Source organism: Parasteatoda tepidariorum, chromosome 3 (genome assembly GCF_982258835.1).
Source record: "Parasteatoda tepidariorum strain Cologne lab strain chromosome 3, Ptep-v5.0, whole genome shotgun sequence".
NCBI lineage: Eukaryota > Metazoa > Arthropoda > Arachnida > Araneae > Theridiidae > Parasteatoda > Parasteatoda tepidariorum.
Genome location: NC_141757.1, coordinates 32,912,975 through 32,934,358, shown reverse-complemented (window position 1 = coordinate 32,934,358; position 21,384 = coordinate 32,912,975). Strand labels below are relative to the sequence as shown.

Below are 21,384 nucleotides of genomic sequence, written 5' to 3'. Positions count from 1 at the left end.
ATGAACAAATGCCACTAGTTGATTTATACTGTTTTATTTATTTATTTACTTATATCATTTTTGCTCATAATATTTTTTCTTAATTTTTTGTTCATTTACATAATTTTTCTATTTATTTTTTTGTTTATTTGCCGAAAAACTTTTATTTACTTCACCAGATTTTTTTTCTTCTTCTTTTCTTTGAGCAGTTTATTATTTTTTTAAAGCAAATCAACTGTTTAATGTTGCCCATTCCATCAATGTTGGCAAGTTCATATCACGTCCCGCTCTCACCATTGTGGGGAATTATAAATCGACTATGCCAACCTTCATCTATCAAAAGGTACCTCTTGATAGAATCAAGTTAACATGTCTTATATACTAGTGAATTGGTATTTAATATTTATAGTGGTAGTTAAGCCACATTATTTATAAAAAAAAAAAAAGTATATCAAAAATTAAACGGATGGAAAATTAAAATTTTGATCCAAAAACAGGTATTTATTTCACCTTTTTAATGTCACTATGCCAATAATTCAATTAATTTACAGTTAAAAAAATAACAAAAATTAAGTTTTAAAGTGAAATTAGGATACCAAGAAAATGACGCTCATTCAGTCACTTTCTGTCAAAATAACAATAATAAAATAAATCTATGATTAGAAAAATATCAAAAATTGAATGCATAGAAAAGTAAAATTATGATCTGAAAAATGAACTTTCTTTGCTTTCTTTCCATTATAACGAAATAATTTTTTTTAATCAGGAACTCTAGTTAATAATTTAACAGATGGAAATATAAAGATGAAAATAAAATTTCAATACCATGAGTATGATTCTGTCCTGGTGGCGGAAAAAGCAACTAAATATTGTCTAGAAAATAAATTAAAAAAGCAAATAATTAAATAAACAAGCAATCAGATAAAGAATTAATTAACTAAATAATTAATTAAGTTAATACATAAAAGACATAAAGAACAATATTATTAATGGACAAATGAAAAGGTTATCTCCTCTATTTAGTCTAACAGAGGAGCATGCAATACAGTATGCAGAATGAGAAAGAATTTCGTTTAATTCTAAATTGAAGGAAATGTCTCGCCGGTTGTCAAATATGTCAATTACATAAATTTTACTAAATATCTGTTCCAGCTTGATCAGTTATAAACACCGCCGTCAATTTTGTTGGAAATTTGGGGGAAGGGGACAAGGAATATATTATATATTGATGAAAATTGAACTGAATTCATCAAACCTGTTAAATAGCCGAAGAAAACAGATAAGAGTTGAATGGAGATTATTAAAAGCATCTCCATACACTAAATTCAATACATTTTTTTTAGTATTTTTATATTTATATACATTTTCGTTTTTTTAAACGATTATACATCAACATTACAATGAAATTAAGATCATTGAAAAATTATGTGTCCAAGGCACTAGAAAATAAAATGTTATATACAGCTAACACAATTTTTATCGTGAATAACTATTTTTAAAAAAAAGTTTGACTCAATCAAAGTGTTAATTATTGTATTAATACCATACTGTTTATAAATTTTTGTTGTAAGAAATTATTTCAATTTTCATTATTTCAGTTATATATTTGATTTTGTTCTAAAATAATATTCATAATGTCTAAAAATTAATATGCCTCACCTATCAATACTTGAGAGAAAAGTATTGTATCATAAATATTTCTTAGGTTTTTTTTTAGGTTTTTAGCTACATGTTTTTAGTAGTATAAATTTTTTTTAAAACTTCATAAATTGTTGGAGAAGATTATCCCCTGTCTTCACAAATTGAGGGGCAGTAGTACCCCTGTAATCTACTCCCATGTTTATAAATTATAAATATTGTTATAAAAATCGTGTTATAAAAATCATGTTATAAAATTAAAAAATTAAATCTTGTTTAAACATAAGTATTATGAATAAATTTCTTTTATTTTTTATTATTATCAGAACTTTATTCTTTTCAACAAAAAAAATGTATCAATGATTTTTTTTGAAACCATAAAATATTCGGTGCAATAAATATGATAAAATAAATAACATAATGTATACAAATCCGAATATTTTTTTCCAAAAATTAAAAAAATTAATTAAATTTATTTTAATTATTAGTGATGGAAAAAAGGTGTTTAATTCTTATTTAAGTTCAATTATAGTTGAAATAAAACTTAATATCACTCATCTTAATAAAACTTAATATCAACAGTGATGAGTGCAATATTTATTAGCTAACTTATTAGCCATTTATAAAAATATTAAAATAGTGCTGCCATCTGTTGCCTACGATTTCACAATGCAAGCAGAGTCTTGAAGTTTTATGATTTGTTGTTACTTTCTGCTTATAAAAAAGAGAAGAAAAGAGATCGGGATGCTTGAAGATCAGAAACATTTTTGAGATTTTTTTAAGTATCTCAGATTGTTATTGTTTCGAACCAAGAAAGTTTCAGTCTACCAGGTAATTTTTTTTTAAAAATTATTTACTATTAAAAAAAGAAATTAGAATATTTACTATTAGAATATTTACTATTATATTAAAAAATTTTTTCTCTTGAACCAATTTCTGAAATTGTTCTAAACACCAGCTACATTTACACGAAAAAAAAAATTACGGAATTTGTAGAGCTGATTAAGTAATTCTTCTCAATATATTTTAATAGTGATTTTTTCGAAGCCATTCAAGTGCCATTTTCCATTTTCATTGTCTTGTTGCTTCGGGATTTTTTTTTTATTACCAGTATAAAGAGAACTCTATTTGTTTTGAATAATCAGAATTAAAAAAAAAGCATTCAGAAAATAAAGTCTAACGATTAATACAAGTAATATTTCATAAATATGGAAGCTCTTTGATATTGGTTGTAATTAAACGTTGATAAATTCGTTGATAAATTAAACGTTCTAATATTGTTCCAATCTATTTGAAAAAAGCCTATATTAAAAAATCTAATTTAAAAAAATCAGGATGGAATTGATAACATAGGGGAGTTGGGTGGTTAGGAGAATTGATCGCTAAACCTAAACTATGAACTACACTTCATTTTTAATTTTATTTAAAAAATTTTTTTGAGTATTTTTTTCCGAGAACTTTATTCTAAGTTAAAATGTTCTTTTAAGTGCTTTTGAATAAATTATAGAAATTTTAACGAAAGGCATTAATTAAAATTTTTTCTCTCAAATGTCTGTTGTGAAGGGGAAAAAGAAACTACTAAAAAATCCTTGGACTGCATTAAAATTGCGGAAGTTTACGAGGCGTTAAACAGTTTTTAAAAACAATTTTAGCACCAAACTATCCTTTTTTTACTACCATTCAACAAACTGCCGCGGCACTTTGGGAAGATGAATACTAACAAAACAAATCTCGATTGATGTTTCTCTTTTAATTACTTGATGTTTGATTATAAGTAGAGCTGTAAAATCAGTGATTGGAATATTCGATTCCAACTAGAGACCTCAACTCCGATCTATCTCAGTTATAATTTTCACCAGTTATAATTATCTTAGGAAATTAATAGTATTATTAATAGTTAAATGCATCTGATATATTTTTATTTTTTATAAAGGATAAATGTCACAGGCATTTCAATTAAAATTGCATTTTGTATTGTAAAATAATAGCTAAAGAAATAAAAAGAAAAAAAACTTGTTTGTATTAAATATTAAAATCGTGCAAAACCAATATATCAATAGATCAATATTATCTGCAATTGTTGCCTCCGAACACTGAAATTTAGAATAATGTATAAAGAGAAATATTAGGAAAAATCAGTTTCAAATGTTACTCTAAAGTTTTATTGAAATGCATAAATATGTATAGATGTATATAAAGTCAATGAAATGTTTGTAAATCAAATGTGATACAGAAAGCGCATGTTTCACATTTTTAAAACTTCATTACCCTCTTGCATACAAAGCTAAAATATGCATGCAATGGGCAAAAGAAGCAAGCCGGAAATGCAATACGAAACCACTCGCGAAAGCAGTTTTAGGGGTTGGCGATTAGCTGAAACATTCTACTTTACCTGGATATCTTTAATTTTAATCTATTCCGATGAGCTTACTAGATTTGAAACCATAAGTTTCTAAAGTTGGTAGACAAAAATAAGCCTTTAATTTAAATATTTCTATTGCTTATCTACTTTTTGTTGACGTTTGACTTATGTTCGTGAAAAAGGGAGTTCAAATCTAGTCAGCTGAAGAGTCCCCGTGTGTTAAATGGTGACAGGTGCACGTTAAATCTGTCGGAGTCACAAAGTCCTCAAAGTTCCAATAACAAATCAATACATCTGGAGGTACTGAAGTGGAGATTGATTGTTCTCTGGTTCTCGTCAAAATTACGATCTGTGAAAGGATGAAAGGTGTGTGAACAAGTTCTTCTGTGAAACGGGTTGTGACGCACGTGTGTAGTAAAAATCATACTATTGATCATAGATGGCGCCACTGAAAAACCAGAAGCGCACCCTCTGCCTCAATCTACTTGATTTCAAGCAGACTTGCTGATATTGGCAAGTGGCATTTGTAATAACAACAAAAACTTTTCTTTGAGTGCCCGTACAGTACATATTAAAGGACCTCAATGATGATCTTAATATTGTATATTTTTAGAACCCTTGTATATAAGCTGTATTGAGGCTTTACGTTATAGAAAACCTTGTATCAGCCCACATAACTTGGTTTTCAAAACACCCCCAGAAAATGAGACAAATGATTTATTTTTTAGCAGTTTAAAGTAAGCAAGAACACTAATTTCGATAACCTCTTATGTTTTCTGTTCTCAATTTTACTCATATAAAAATCGACAAATTTCCATATGATCGGTGATCTTGTTATTCTGGACGTAGCTCAAAATGCGGGTTTAAGAAAATGGACTCAAAATAGAAATGGCAATAACGCTTCTTTTCAATCTTCAACTCAATTTGATGACAAGGAATTTCGTACTTACTTTTTCTTACTTTTTTAAACACGAAGTATAATCTTACGGGCTAAGTCCCGGACTCAGGGACTGATCAAGACAAATTTAGGCCCAAGGCCCACCAAATTTTCTGGGCCCCTTACAAAATATTTTGAAATTAAATTACTGAAGAGTAGTCCTAATAATGAAAAAGAATCTATTGAACTGCATGATTCAAGGAAAACATTCTAAGAAATTTTGAATGCAGACAGTTGAAGATTATTTTTTTAAGATAAAGTTTAGGTATCTATAAATTAAAGCAAAATATAAAACAGCAAAACAATGTTATGTCAAAATAAAAATAATCTGGTGACCACAAACAATTGAAATCAGTGATTTTTGCTAAAAGTCACTGATTAGCTGAATTATTTTTTATTGTAAGTTGAAATTATTTTTTTTTATTTAGTGTTTAAACCAACACATAGCTAGCCCAATTTTCATTAGACTTTTTACTAATTTTTGAGGCCCCTCAGAAATTGTGGGACTTAGGCCCATGCCTATTGGGCCTAGGCTATAATCAGGTCCTGCCCGGACTTCAGGGTCGGGGGTGACTGGACATATTACAGTTTTTTTTCTTCAGGAAATGTCTTTGTTTTCAGTACATTAAATTCTAAGTTGAGTTTTAAAACTCTGAATTGGGACATTTGGGTTATGTCCTAAATAAAAGGCTCACCGATCACATTTTCTATTTCTAATCGAGTAATAATTTATTTTTTAATGCAGACTAACGCGACTTCCTTGAACACGACCTACAACGTCATCCAGGAGAATGTGTTTCCCTACGCATTTTTCGGCATTCCGGCTGACATTGTCCTCAGGATCAAGTCTAACTTCTTGAGTTCTGCTTCAGGACCCATGGGACTGGATGGTGTGCTCAAGGACACCTCATGGAAGTACAACAGCGCCATCGTTGGGGTGACAACCTTGTACAGGACGGCAAGTATAATTTCTGTTCCACTGAATAGCCATTCACGAAATATTGACATTTTTAGAAGACAAATTGAATGTAGAAGTTTATGATTTTATATTAAATTTAATACATTGTTAGTTGGGCTTGAAAAGTCACGGAATTTTATGTGCCCTATCGGACATGTTAGCCTACAAAATGCATGCCAGAATGAAACTTATTCATCCTCGAATCAATTAACTTTTTTGATTGCATATGAATGTGACTATTCATTTAAAGTCATTAACCAGAAGGAAAAAAAGTAAAAGCAAATGAACGGAACTGTTCATTAAAAATTATTAACTGGAAAGAAGAAGAAAAAAAAGCATAGGAACATAACTATATATTAAATTCGCTAACCAAAAAGAAAAAACAACTTTGGAAACAGTAAAAACGAATTTTAAGCAAACTTAACACATAAAAGAAAATCTGATCTGATTTTATTAAATTTCTCTGAAGATTAGAAGCAGATATCACTTTTGCCTCAGCTTCCACACTTAAATTTCATCTATTTAGTATTTTCATTAAAATATTTATTATTTCATTATTATTTTCTATCTATTTTTAGAATTTTTGTTATGCACTGCAATAGAGGACGATTTTTTCTTAAGAATAAAAATTAGCATGTCTAGGGAATAAAAAAGAATAAAGCTAACTTTGTTTTATTATTTTTTTATTTAGAATCGAATTTTTGAGGGGTACTTAGTCGCTATTTTAGGTTATTCCGAATTAATATTTATAAGATATAAAATACATACAGGAAAAGGGTAAAGAATATATGCCCAATCGGAATTTTTTTATCTCCAGGGCATGTCAGACAAATAGAAGAATTGTTAGTGAATTAATAGCGACCTGATTATTCGGGAAAATTTTGGAAGTCACAAACGAATGATTTTTGATGTCAGAAAAACTCGTTTTTTCCAAGTTGCCACTTGTGGATGAGTATAGTAGAGCCATCTATAAATTTGAAAATGAAACTTTTTGTGAAATTGAACAATATTTTAAATGATTCTGTGTGATCTTAAATAACTCATTGTTACGAGTAGTAAGACCTATTTTGCATTAATTCGTTTGACGACATTTACAATATACGTCAGAGTTGAACACCATTTTACCCTTAATTACACATTCTTGTATTTTATCATGAATATTGTAAAAACATTATTTTACTTTCGTTGCATGCAGGTAGACAGAAGCATAAAGAAAGACGCAGTTCCGCTTGATAATTGGAAAGAGAAGGTTCCCGAGACTCAAACCCACTATGTCAAGTCATTGTTCTACGGTGGTTGGTCAGTTGTTCTTTTCCGTTTCAAATGCGACGTTGCTAGTGACGTACCTTTGGTCAGAAAAGTCCTTACAAGAAACTTAGGCGTTATTGGACATTTGAATGCTGATACATTACGTAAGCATTTCATATACGAACCAACACCCCCTCCCATATTATTTAAACGATTTGATTGTTTGCTATTAATGAACTAAGATGTGATGGCCTAAGTTTATTTCTTAATGATTATTCGAAGACAATAGAAGTATCAAACCCTAACACTTTATATATTTTCTTGTTAATACGTGACCATATATGGCAGTACTTTTACTTCCGTTACTTTTACCGCCGGTACAAGTAAAAAGTTCGTACTTTTACTTGTACTTCGTTACTTTTTAAATTTAGTACTTTTACTTGTACTTTCGTTACTTCTTTAGGGAAAAAGTACAAGTATTTGTAACGGAAATGTCGAAGGAAATCGTTACTTTTTTCTAAAACTTGGTAAGCTTTCTATAAAATAAAAAAATTTAAGAAATATGCTTATATTTTTTTAATTTATAAAATTAATGTGCAATATATGTGCATTCACAGTTAGGGAGGTGGCTACAAAAAATTGGAAAGAATTGTCCAAGCTGAACACTGTGCTATAACTAATAACGTAACAGAAAAAAACCCAGGGGTTTTAAATTTTCTAAAGGTGAAAACATCATGCCAATCACCAGCAACAGAAGAATTTATGGCATACATGAGCTCAAATGTTGAAACGGAAAGCATATCAATTTTGAATCGATATCCAGTCGTAAAAAAATTATTTGTGAAATATAATACTGCAGTACCTTCTATTGGAGTGCTTATTCAGCGTGGCTAAGCACGTTCTGAGAAATTCCCGCAGCAGACTCAGTGACACCACTTTCGAAATGCAATTATTTTGCAAAATGAATAAAAATATTAATTAGCAAGTTATTTTCATTCATTTTCGAGTTTTATGCATTTATTTAATACATTTTAAATGAAAAATGTTGGATTTTGTTATTACGTTTCTCAATTTTCTTTTTGAACTCACTAATAGTACATTTTTGTCTTAATACATTTTTTACTAAATACATTTTTACCTAGTACATTTTTTACTAAAATTATGTTTATGCCCGACCTTGTCAAACAACGCCCAGTCAAATTTCTAAGAACTTCAGAACTATTTGTGCTATTGAAAACTATTATAATTACTATTTCAACTCTTGAAAACTCGAAGGTATTAATTTAGCCGCTGATACTAAAATTCGTTAACAAATTTTAATTATTCCGTTAGGCAGAAGTGTTCGGAAAATGATTTTCTCGCATAACTTCAGCATTAGCCATTGTTACAAATAAAACTGTAGACTGTTCTGTTTCAACTTATACTGCACATTCAATTATTTTTTACTAGATCAGAGATCACAAAGCTATCTGAAACCCCGTGTTTGCTTTGTTTATGTTTGTGCTTTTAAAACGCGTTTCTATAGAGTAAAACAATTTTAAATCAATGGTAATTTAAATAAATAAAAATAATAAACTAAAAATTAAAATCAGTAAATAAAATTTCTTTTTTGTGCAAATCCATAAGAAGTTTGAAATTAAAATTATATTTGATTTTAAAATTATATTATACGATTATATTATAAAATTATATTATAATATTCTTCCGAATTTAAAAATAAATTAATGTCCATAACTTTCAAAATTAAAAATAATTAAATAAATAACAACGATTTTGCAAAAACATTAATTAAAGAACATAAGAATATTATTCAATAAAATTTTAGGTTACTTTGAATTTTTGATTTCCTAGAAATGTACTTTTAAATCGTTACTTTTTTTGTTTAGTACTTGTACTTTTACTTGTACTTTTTACTCGTTACATTTTAAAATAAGAACTTTTTACTTTTTACTCGTTACTTTTTTTAAAAATACTTGTACTTTTACTCGTTACTTTTTAAAAGTAACGTTGCCATATATGTACGTGACTGCCTTACTGCGCCTGCGCATATATTTCAATCCATTTAATTTAGTTAGTTTATCTAATTGTATTATAAAGGCTTATATAACTCTACAAAGATGCTCTCTGAGATGGTGCTATTGATCAGTTGCTTTTAAACAGTTCATCAATTGTTTAAGTCATCTACTTGCTGATGGCTTAATGTCAGTGTGAAAAACAACATGTTTTTCACATTCTGAGTTTGCCAATAAATTGATGAATTAATCTAAAATCGTTTTGAAGTTGTTTTTCCTTCTTCCAAACTGAAACGTTTGAAGGTTAGTCAAAGTAAAATACATTCAAGAGATGCAACCTTAAACATCAAACTTTGTTTAAGTGGAATCAAATATAGAAAGAACAAATCAGATATGCAATTGACTGTGTAACATGTTGTACTTATTTTCTTTACAATAAAATATTTAATTTCAAAATTATGTTATTACTTTGAGGTAAAGGTGGAAACTATAACACAAAAATGGTAATAGCAGTGGCGCCACGCCAAAAAAAAACGAATCTCAAATAAATAGCAGATTTTAGGCAGATTGTTTTGACGTTGTACCAACTATAGAAAGTTGGACAGAAATTTGTTGCAGAAGGCGCATAAAAATTTGCGCCACGCCTTTACAAATGTGTGAATATTGCGGATCATTAAGTGGAAAAGGGGTTTTGTCAATAAATTAAAAATCAAAACCTAAAATTTCACTTCCCCCCCCCCTTTTGAGCATTGCACCTTAATTTTTTGCTTTATATTTTAATTAATAATAATGTTTTCTGCTTGTCTTTTAGCAAAATGGAATCAAGCAATTAAAGACATCCAAAAGGATGACGACATCCGTGGCACAGTGACACTGCACACTCACGTCTATTCGACAATGCCCATCCAGAAATCAATCGAAAATCCTGAGGATTTGTTCGAAATCATTAGTGAACTACCAAAGCTGGTCGGCAAACTTGGGCAACCTCTGTACATGGATTTAAGACCTCTTAACGATTTGGATAAAAAATATCCAATTGTCAAAATGAACACGTGAGTATTAAATTTGCTTAAGGCACTGTTTTTTGAAGGTTATGTCAGAGTATTAAATAACGCTTTTTCAGGAATACTATGCTATTTTCATATCTGTTTAGAGTCGGTAACAGCTATTCATGACTGTTAGGATAAGTTTTGCTAATTTTTTACCAGCGCTCTCTATGCTAATTACGAAAAGGGTGCAAAATGTCAGTAGGCAGAAAAACCACAGTGCTCATAGTTTCATAATCCATATTCATTTATATTTTCAAATCCGTGTCGATGGAATGAGAAATTACGCTACTACTATATTAAGAATTGCAGATTTGATAGAATTGCGTTTTTCTCTTTGCAAACTATTTCGTTATATAAAGTTAAATGAATTTATTCTTTTTATTTATTGGCTTGCTAAAATTTTAATTTTCTTGTGAAACAGAATAATAAATTGTTGTAATGATATAAAGAATCCTAACTATCGGGATTTTGATTTGATCGGATTACAGCCGAATTGGGATTTCGTTTGAAAGAGTTAGGGACTCCCTACCTAAAATTTAAGCTGTAATTTTTTATATTCTTATCTGTTAACATTCAGCATTCGCTAGACGTAATTATAGTGCCATTTTCTTAAAAATGTATAATTGTATAGGGAATTGCTAAATGAGTGGGAAAATTTGGACGAAATGATGGATGACGTGAAAGTGACGAAGGTGAGCATGATGCGATGGGTCACAGAAACTGACACAGTATTCGATGACAATCAGGAAGATAAGGTGAGTTAACAACGCCCTCTCTCTCTCTCGCTCTCACCCTCTCTCTCTTTTTCTTCTTTTTTGATGCATGCTTTTCTGAGACTGAGCTAGTGATCCTAAGCAAATAATAGATATCTTACTGTGAATGACCGAAATTGGTGGTTGTTATTTTCCACCGGTGAATGTCAACAATCCCATAGTCACTTTCGTTAATGTCCGAAATATATACTAGGTCTAGTTAGGTGCTACTGCTCGGTATACATTTGCCCGGTATACCCTACACTGATGTTTTTTAAGGTATCAGTGCCACTGCCCGGTATACATTTGGCCGGTACTCCAAACACTGGTGTTTCTCCTAATCTATTCTCTGCAGATATTAAAATATCGCATAAATATGATAATATCAACGAATAAATTAATATGAAATCGGATACAACAAATATTTCGGACATTCACCAAAGCTACTATGTGATTGTTGTCATTCACCGGTGAAAGTCGACATTTTCTTGATTTCAGTCATTCACAGTGACAGATTCAAATCCACGTTATAAATTACTGCTATAAATTCATCATCATCAGCATTGGCACGACAGCCCTTTGTGAGCCTGGGCCTTCCTCAGAAGCTTTTCCCTTTCTGCCTTTTTCCCAGCAATTGATTTCCAGTTCTTTACTTTTAGGATGGGAAAATCCTCATCCATACAGTTTTTCCATCTCTTTTTGAGCCTTCCTCTTGGCCTTTAATTGGAGGGGGTTGCATTAAAGACTCTTAATTCTGTTCGTTCTGAGCTCATTCTCACTACATGCCTGGCGCATCTCATTCTACTTAGTCTGCTATAAATTACCACTGCTAAAAATTTGGTTGGAAGACTGAAGATCTTTTTGGCAATTACAACTAGAAGGCAAGTTCTGTCTTATGAATAGACATGGCTGTCTGGAGCAAAGCATCTTCATTGCCTAGAAAACTTTTCGAATTCTAGCTGTCCCTTCAGTAATTCGGCAGGTCCAACGAAGAGACACCACCTCAGCTGATGAACATCACTTTACTGCGACTCTAAGACAGCACTTTGCTGTCATAATAGAAAAATTTTAAAGCAATGACTTCTTTTAATTGTAATTTGCTCCATTTTTATAATTGCTCCTGCTTTACCATTGGAAATATAAAAAAAACCTACTGGCATGGCACAGAAAAATATAAAGAGTACACCCAAAAAGTCTAGTTAAGCAAATGAGCTCGTTATTTCTTAAAAAGAGTAAGCACTTTATTTACAATTTATGTTAAATTATCTTAGTGTGTCTTTATTCTCCTAAGACTCAGCGTTTAATATATTCGGTACAATTTTATGACTAAAAAAATTATATTTTAAGATTTTTTTTGTCTGTTTCTGTTTTGTCTGCTTTTACAAAGTGATTATCGATGTAAAAATATTAACTCTATTTAGTCGAAATTTTTAATTGCATTAAAAAATTGTAACAGAAATAAGAAATTTGATTCGAGTAGCCTTTTGGACAGTTTTATGGCAAATAAATAACTTGTATTTGAGTCATGTGGATCTTGTTTCATCATCAAAATGTGACGAAAAGCACTATAAAAATGTTTCATACTGTGTAAAAATTGATAAAAAATAAAATTCTACAATTCTTTTCGTCTAACAAAAAATAACTAAACGACAAATTTTTTAGCAATTTAAAAAAAAAAATATATTTTAGCTACGCATTTCTAAGCAAAAATCACTGTTTTTGTCATTATTTAAGGAGATTATAAAATTAATCATTAAATAATTGTTTTTTAACGATATTTTCATTTTATAATAATTTCTTTCTTAAGCATTGCTTTGTTTACTCTCCTGATGACCTATTTCATAACATTATTTTCGGAAAATTTCATAAATTTTGTTTTTTAAATTTTCATAATGACGTATTGTAGTTAAAAAAGAAAAAACTTTAAAGAGACGTTTTTTAAAAACATATGATATTGTATAGCATGATATTTTTCTTTTTTGCTACTACTACCAAAAGAATAAGTAATTTCCTTCTGCTTTTTTTTTTAAATAATTGTTTGACATTAGTTAAAAATTGTTTGATGTATATATTTCCTTTCATCTTAAGATTTCGAACCTCTTGAGCAATATAAACAACTGCCTCAAAGCATTCAGTAAACTGGGAGCTGAATATAGTTTGTTTAAACCGACTGACAAAAGAAATTTGAAGGCAGCACAAAAGACATACACGTCTGGATTAGAAAAGGGCATTGAAACTTATAATCAGGTCTATAGGCGACTAAAGGAGGAAGTAGGCAAGTATATATGTTTTAATTTTATACAGAATGCAGAATCGTCATGTATATATTTAGAAACCTTGTAAAAATGAAATTAAAATGGAACTGTGAACGTAAGGGGTAAAAATTAATACTTCCGTGTAGAAAAAAAAGCATTTTTAAATTTTTATCAATTTATATAAAAGTATGAAGAACGGATTACAATAATCTAAAACCAGTTTTATTTTCGAGAGGAGGCCAGGTGGCCTAGCTGTTACCGTGCCTGACTGTGGGTTCAAATCCCTCTGAGGGCATGGATGTTTCTCTCTGTGTGCTGTCCTCTGTTGTGTGTGAACGTGGCCCACTCTATTAACGGGTATCTGAGGCAATGTGGCTTGGGTAACGGTGCTTGCCTCTGTGACTTTGGTCAGAAGGTGCTGACCAGGTAAAGCAAAATGAGCAACAGTTCCGACGCTTTTCATGGCGAAGAAAGATACGTTCAGTGACTGACAATTAAAAAAAAAAGAAAGAAAATTTGTTCTGGAGTAAAATTTAAACCTGGTTTCTATCGAAAAACGAGTGCAATCCATTCTTACAAGACGAATAAACTTGTTTCCGATGATTTTAATCCCTCCTTTGTTCTGCTCAACTTTAATAATAATTCGTCAAGGTTTGAAAACATTTTTCTCTCTAAATGTTATTTTGCAATAATAATAATGGACATAATAGTTTGATTTTATTTTGCAAGGATTCGGTAAATAAATATGAAAGGTTATCATTATTGTAAATCCAATATCACTTGTGTTAAACAGATCGAATCATCAAAAAGATTTAAATTGACAGATTTCATTAGAATTTATTTTCTTTCTGATGTCTAATTATGAAGTTTAAAGAAAAGTGTAGTTTAGAACATCAAACCTTTTTTAACTTTCATAAAATGAAATGAAATTAAATAAATATTTGAATTTGAAATATATAGATAAATAGAAATGCATAATAATATTTCTTCCCCATTTTGCGAAATGTAAATATTTGGGGGGGGGGGGTGACGTGCTTTCATACGTGCTTATGAGGTTAGTTCATGCTGTTGCAAAAGTCGTATTAAAAACAAATTTCTCGAATGAAAACAATTATTAGTGTTTATTTTAGCCTGAAATTATGTTAAAATCTGAGGATTACTTTAATTTCTCTTTTTAAATAATAATAATAATAAAATAAAAGTTAAATATCTTTAATGACTCAAGCACATTTGGTAATGCTATGCTTTAAATCATTTCAGATAAATTTAAATAAATTATTTTTTCATTTTCTTTAAGTCCTTTATATTTTTCTTCTTTTCAGATTGTTTCTTTCTGCACTTATTTCTAATTTCCAAATTATTGCATTAAATAATTATAATTAGGCTATAAAATATACATTTCCTGAAAATAGTTTATAGAATCTTCCCCTACCTATTATGTTTTATAATTTTTTTTTAAAAATTTTAAAATTACATAGTATACTAGAATTATTAAAACGTGCAGTGTTTTTTGAATTTTTGAGCTAGCTTTGGAAATTTACTGTTTAAAAACTCTTAAATATAGTTTTTTAACACAATAAATTCTTCTTTTTTTAGATTCTCAAAGGAAATATAATTTTTACCTTTTTACAATTAAATAGAAAACTTCAAAAATTTTAAAAAAGCTTCTACATATTATTGCCTTTATTTTCCTTTAAACCTTTTAATTGGAAAAATATAAACTTAGTAATTTTTGAGCACAAAAAACATGAATAAAGTTTCATGTCCAATTCGAAGTTTAAATCTACAATTATAATGAGCTTTCTATTTTTTAAAGTAAGAAAATAGAATTAGTTACAATTTTAATTACTTACCTAATAATGAGGCGCTTCGAATCTTTGAAAAAACTGCAACCGTTGCTGTACTTATAAAGCTTAAAAAATTAAACCATTTTTAAATTAGACAGATGTGCTGTTCTTTTGATTTTAGTGTTATTTTTTACAAATAACAATAATACTTTAATTAATATTTTTAATAACAAACTTTTATTTGTAATGAAATATATCTCCTTACATTTTGCCGACTTTGTTTTTGATTCATAGAAATGATAACGTAAATAAAATGTGTGTGTATTAAATGTGCACTTAATTAACGTTGCGCTAAAGCTGCACAATGGTTAATTATCGATGGTCAGGGAAACAGCCCTGAGGATGAACGGAAGGCTTGCCATCACAATTTTGTTGCTCTGCAGAGAGGATGGTTCCCTCTGCAGCACTTTACGAGCGAGAGCCGAGCACTTTACGGTAGATCACGAAGACCGATACCTCCCACATTCGGTACTAAGTCAGGATGATGAAAGTGGTCACCTACCCGCTCACTGACCGCAGAAAGTGCTGCTTGACTTCGGTGTTTTACTGGGAACAGTGTCTTTACGATCAGCTCACTGCGGGACAAACTTGCATTAAGAAGTTAAAAATCTGATTGGTATTCAAATATTTTGTATAAAATTTAATCTTTTCTGTTACAGCTCTTTACTAAACAAAATGACTATGATAAAAGAGTTATTATTGAATAAAGAATTGTGGTATTACGTGAAAACAATGAACTGAAATGTTCTAAAATTAGGCAGTCAAATTATTGTTTGCATTTTAAGAGTTGGAACGATTCCGAGCATGCTCTTCAATGCATAAAGAGTCGCGTTTCTTAGTTCAAGGGATCGCAAATAAAAAATATTTGTAAATAAAGATTTGCACTTCATTTCCTCAATTTAATTTTAACATACGTTAAATAATAAATTATTTCGATTTAAAAAAGCAATGATTTTGCATATTTGAGAAATCATTTATTAAAAAAGAAAAATTAATAAATAAATTTTAAAAAAATTATAAAATCACCCTAAATTTTTGAAATATAATTTTTTTTGAAAATAAATTCTTTAAATTTTTTTTTCTCAACAATTTAGTAGAAAATAAAATAATCCTAAAAAGTTCACATTTGTTAGTATCATCACGATGTAACTTAACATTTTTAATAATCTGCTATATCATTATAAAACAATATTTAGCTCTCATACACACACAAAAAAAAATTAATTTAATAACATTTGAATACATTTTTCTTTCGATTCAAGCTTCAAGGAGTTAATTTAATTTGTTTTCCCAACAATTCAAACAGACAAAATGGATTCAAATATAATTGTGATTTCTCGATAAGGATTAAATAGTCATACCATTTAACTCAAAGCACAGCAAAGAAAAAACATTACCAAATTAAAGTTCATAACTTATTTTCTCATTCATAAAAAAAAAGGTATCTTCTATTGTAACATAAGTCACAACATAATCAATTATTTTGATTTAAAATGCAACCTTTTAAGTCACAAATATCACTTTTATGGCCCGAATAGTAGCATTCCAAACACTTAGGATTCCGTTCTTCTACAAACACAGCACCAATAAGGCCTTTAACCTCTATTCCATAAGGTAGGTCTTGAACTTTCACATTTGGATGTAAACACAAAGTAAACTTCCGCTCGTTCGTATAAACGTGAAACCATCCGGAAACCATCCGCGGAAGTTGCTTTTAATCCACTCCGTTTTCACGATGGAACCGTACTCTTTAAGTACCTCAATCACGTGAGAGGTGTCTACTTCCAGAGGTATGTTACGCACATGCAACGACACAGACTTGGTTGGCACTTTAATGAAGGTACATGGCTGTCCCTTTATTTTCACAGACTTGGACATCTTTGGGCTCTTCAGGTACTTCGCGAACCCTTCCAGAGCGTATTTCGTTTTGAAGCTGATGATATACACGTGGTTCAGGAATGTAGGACCCAGGTTGAAAACCTCGTTCCGTCGCACCACCTCATGCAGGGCGTTGATGACGTCCCCGATGTTGTATGGACCTGCGCTGGGGTCGCAGCGGAGTATCAAAGTGGACGACCAGTCTACATCGCTTGGAAAATTCAGAGCGTCAAGATCATCCAAATCGTTACTCGAAGAGGACGATCCATTTACATCGGCATTTTCACTCATGTTCGATTTCTGTTGTTGCCAAATAGAGGGAGTAAATTTAAATACCCAAGTCGTCGTCTGCTTGAAAGTGTAGGAATTGGGTCAGTGAATATTTTATCAGAAAGGCTTGGGAATAGTGCACCGTGGCAGAGTAGAAGTATTTGTTCGATAGTTCTTATCTTATCAGAACTTTCGTTCTTTCACTTCCTCTTGAAGTGGTGGAACTGAGTATAAGATTGGAAGGGGGGGGGGGAAATACGATAACTGTTACAAGATGCAGTTTCGCATGTTGCGCAATACCTTAGTTTGACCGTAAACTTTGAAACTGATAAAAAACTTAATCACTTGAATAACGTATTACATTGATCTTGCTCAGCAAAAGTGATATCGTGAAGTGAAAAGTGATCAGTCCATTATTTTTTGAAATTAGAATAGCTTAAAAAAAAAAAAGAACATGAATATGTGAGGCAATCTTGTTTTATGAATGAAAATATTATGACTGGGAAAATTTTAGATCTCTCGTCTGAACTTATCAACATTTTTTTATTTATTTTAAGTATATTTTATTTTATTATTTAGTTTAAAACAAAAACTCACTGTCTATTTTCACGGAAGTTTTAAGTCCTAGCAACCGATTGAAAAAAGCGGAGCAATTAAATTGAAATCTTTTTTTTTTTCAAAAATAAATAAAAAAATAAAATTTAGCTTAAAATAGCAAGTTTCCATAAAATAAGCTTGATTATCGGGTCAATAATAGGGTAAAGATGTTTTTTCGGTTTACTCTATAGTCCGAACTTTCCACCGATTATTTTTTAAGGATAAGGATATGAGGCCAGGTATTCCCGAAATTGATGATTTTTTATGGTTAAGTACCATTGCACGGCATACATTTCCCCCGTATTCCCTACTCTGATGCCTTTTTAAGGTTAAGGGTCACTTTCTGAAATGCATTTGCACAGTATTCTTTATAATGATCTTTTTTTTAAGGTTAAGTGCTATTGTCCAATATTATTGAATGAACTGAATTATTTTTTGTATGTTTAAAGCAAAATTTGTACATTATAAAAAATTTGATTTATTAAATAAAGAAAGTTTTTTATATTACCAATTTTATAATATTAAAAAAAATAATACAAAGCACGTTTCTCCATGATTTAAATTTTTTTAGTGGCAGGATTAATTTAGATAGTTCAACTGAAATATTCCTAAGTTATTAAAAGTACAAAATCGCAAAAGCAAATAATCTGACGAATTTTCCAACAATATAACTTGCAGCTTTCGGATCTTTTTTAAAATGGCGTTGCAGCCTAATCTGCGAGAGTAAGGAAATTACTTTTGGGAGAATAGTATTTATTCTCATCGCTGTCATGGAAATAGCCAGTAACTAAAAAAATAACGTTATAGTTTTTGAGCACATTTAATATGTATTTTCGAAATCTTTTTTAATAAATGAAGTAAAGCAAAAAACTATTGACCTTAGGTATCATAAACTAACATTTAATAGAGGGGGGGGGGAGAAAAACTTTTCAAATTCTGGTGAATCATAATTGGAATCAAAAATAGCAGAGGAGAATTTAAAATCATTCATGACCATCTCATTCCATGTTTTTATATAGATGTTACCGTGAAATGCCGAAATCAAGAGAATGTCGACTTTCGCCTGTGAATGTCAACAATCACACAGTCCCTTTGGTGAATGTCCGAAATATTCGTTATATCAGATTTGATATTAATTTATTCGTTGATGTTATTATATTTATTCGATATTTTAATATCTGCTGAGGATAGATTAGGAGAAACATCAGTGCTCTGATTACCGGTTAAATGTTTACTGGGTAAGGGCCTTTGACCTTAAAAAAACATTGATGTAGGGCATACCGGGCAGTGGCATTGAACCTTATAAAAGCATTGATGTAGGGTATACCGGGCAGTGGCACGGAACCTTATAAAAACATTGATGTAGGACATACCGGGCAAATGTATACCACTGACGCTTAACTTGATCTAGTATATATTTCGAACATTTACCAAAGAGACTATGTGTTTGTCAACATTCACCGGTGAAAGACAACAACCACCGATTTCTGTCGTTCTCAGTAACAACGATCTAAATTCTGTTACAACCCTTGACAAAAACGGTGCCCAAACAAGATTATTGGCCATAAATTTTGTTTATCGAATCGAAAACTAAATCTGTGTTAATATACAATGAATGAAAATTGCGATAGTAATTCTTTGTGATACTATTAAATCTCAACTGCCACATGTCAACAATCTCTAATTCCCTGTTGATGAAGGTGTATCATTGAGACATTTAATAAAACCTTTTACCTTTATTGATTTTAAACGTTGTTTTAAATAAAATTCAATAAAAAAAATGTCGGGATTAAAAAAAAAGTCTTAATTCAAGTTTTATTTAATTGATTTATCTGTCACGCAATAAATTAACTGTTAATTGATTATTGTATTCAGATGCTCGGTGCGAGAATGCATTCCTTCACAAAATCAAAGGACTTTTGAGGGTGTACAGCGACGAATTCGAAAAGAAGGGAGAAGTGAAGGGAGGTTTCGGAGAGTGCCAGAGACTCTGCATTCGACACCCTAAGTGCCGTGCCATAGGCTATGCAGAACACATCTCAGAACTGGACATGGCAACTGGACTCTACTTAAAGAGAGAGAAGCAGTAAGTATCCTTGTGTTCCAAAATACAAGTGCTAAATATTTCAGAGGAGAATGAAAACAGGTTTTTTACAGTGCAGTGCAAATTAAGTGGTACGAAAAATTTCGCGTGTGTAGTTTAATTTGTTTATGTTTCCTATTATTTGCAATCCAATTGGAAATATACATGATTGTGCAAATGTTTCATTTGCTTCAAAAAATATGAAGTTTGTAATAAAAGTCGGCATGTTTCGAGCACTCAAAAATAAGCACCCAGTCTCAAGACTTGAAGAAAGAGACATGAAAGAGGAAACCAAAAGTGATATGAAACAGAAACGTTAAGTTACTAACGATAAAATGAAAAGTAACGAGAAAAAAAATTTGGCATTTTTTCTATTTCACTCTCGGCTACCGTGGTTTTTCTGTTTTGTTTTTCAGCTTTATTTTAAATTTTATATTTAGTAACTTTACATTTTCAATTTCAAATTACGTTGGTTTTCCTAATTCACGCCTTAGCGAGTCTTGGAAATGAGCACCTATTTTAGAGCGCTCGTGACATATCTACTTTTATTACCATCTTCATATATTTTAAAGCAAATTAAGTTTTCTTATCATCAAGTGTTTCTTTCCGCTTAATATTCTTGAGAATATTCATATAATAGTTGAAAACTCGTTCTCTTCTAGGTCAGACACGTTTTCATGCCAGACACGTTTTCATAAGAATTCTAATAAATTTTCATATTGATTTTTTTTAATAAAACATGAGAAGCAACTTTTATGTTCATTCTTAATAATTTTGGATTGAGTATTACGCCTAATTCATCACATTGATCCTCTAATTTCCTCTGGGTCTAGTTGCATAATACGTTTTTTAGGGCTGAAGATTTCTCAAGCACATCCCAGATTATTATTTTCGTTTCTTGAAACTTTTAGAGTGGAATGATCTAATTTGAACACACCAACATCGTTCGTAAATGTTTGCATTCAATTCACAATTTTGTCTTGTCAGAAAAAATGTAATTCTTTTTGTACTCAAGCTATATTAAGTTTCCAGGTAAAGCCCATAACTTCAACTTTTGAGTGTGTTTGATAAAGACGAGTATATATATATATATATATATATATATATATATATATATATATATATATATATATATATATATATATATATATATATATATATATATATATATATATATATATATATATATATATATATATATATATATATATATATATATATATATATATATATATATATATATATATATATATATATATATATATATATACACTACCGGTCAAAAGTTTGCGAAAATTTTTAAATCTGCAAAGAAAAGGCCTAAATTCAAATGTTCATAGAACTGCGAAAAATCATTCAAATGGCATGAAAATTTAAAATGTTCTGAAGTGAACCCTCTACTGTTAGTTACATATGATCAAATTGCAATACTTTGTTTTTTGCGAACTGAATCCAGCTTTTCATCACGGATTGTTTTTATGGTGAAAAAAGTTGTTAAGTTTGAACACTTGCCAAACTT

General features: G+C 30.1%; 1 protein-coding gene across 2 annotated transcripts in view; it reads left to right on the top strand.

Moving 5' to 3' along the window:
* Positions 1-21,384, top strand: part of LOC107442577 (uncharacterized) — a 31,266-nt gene that overhangs the window by 7,485 nt on the left and 2,397 nt on the right. Inside the window, exons 3-8 of one of the 2 annotated variants that reach the window (XM_016056176.4) lie at positions 5,662-5,874; positions 7,070-7,286; positions 9,946-10,186; positions 10,815-10,938; positions 13,024-13,210; positions 19,658-19,868. In XM_016056176.4, the coding sequence (XP_015911662.2) occupies positions 5,662-5,874; positions 7,070-7,286; positions 9,946-10,186; positions 10,815-10,938; positions 13,024-13,210; positions 19,658-19,868 (1,193 nt within the window). Of the gene's footprint in view, positions 1-5,661; positions 5,879-7,069; positions 7,287-9,945; positions 10,187-10,814; positions 10,939-13,023; positions 13,211-19,657; positions 19,869-21,384 lie in introns of both variants that reach the window. The other variant, XM_071177655.2, reaches the window with a different exon arrangement.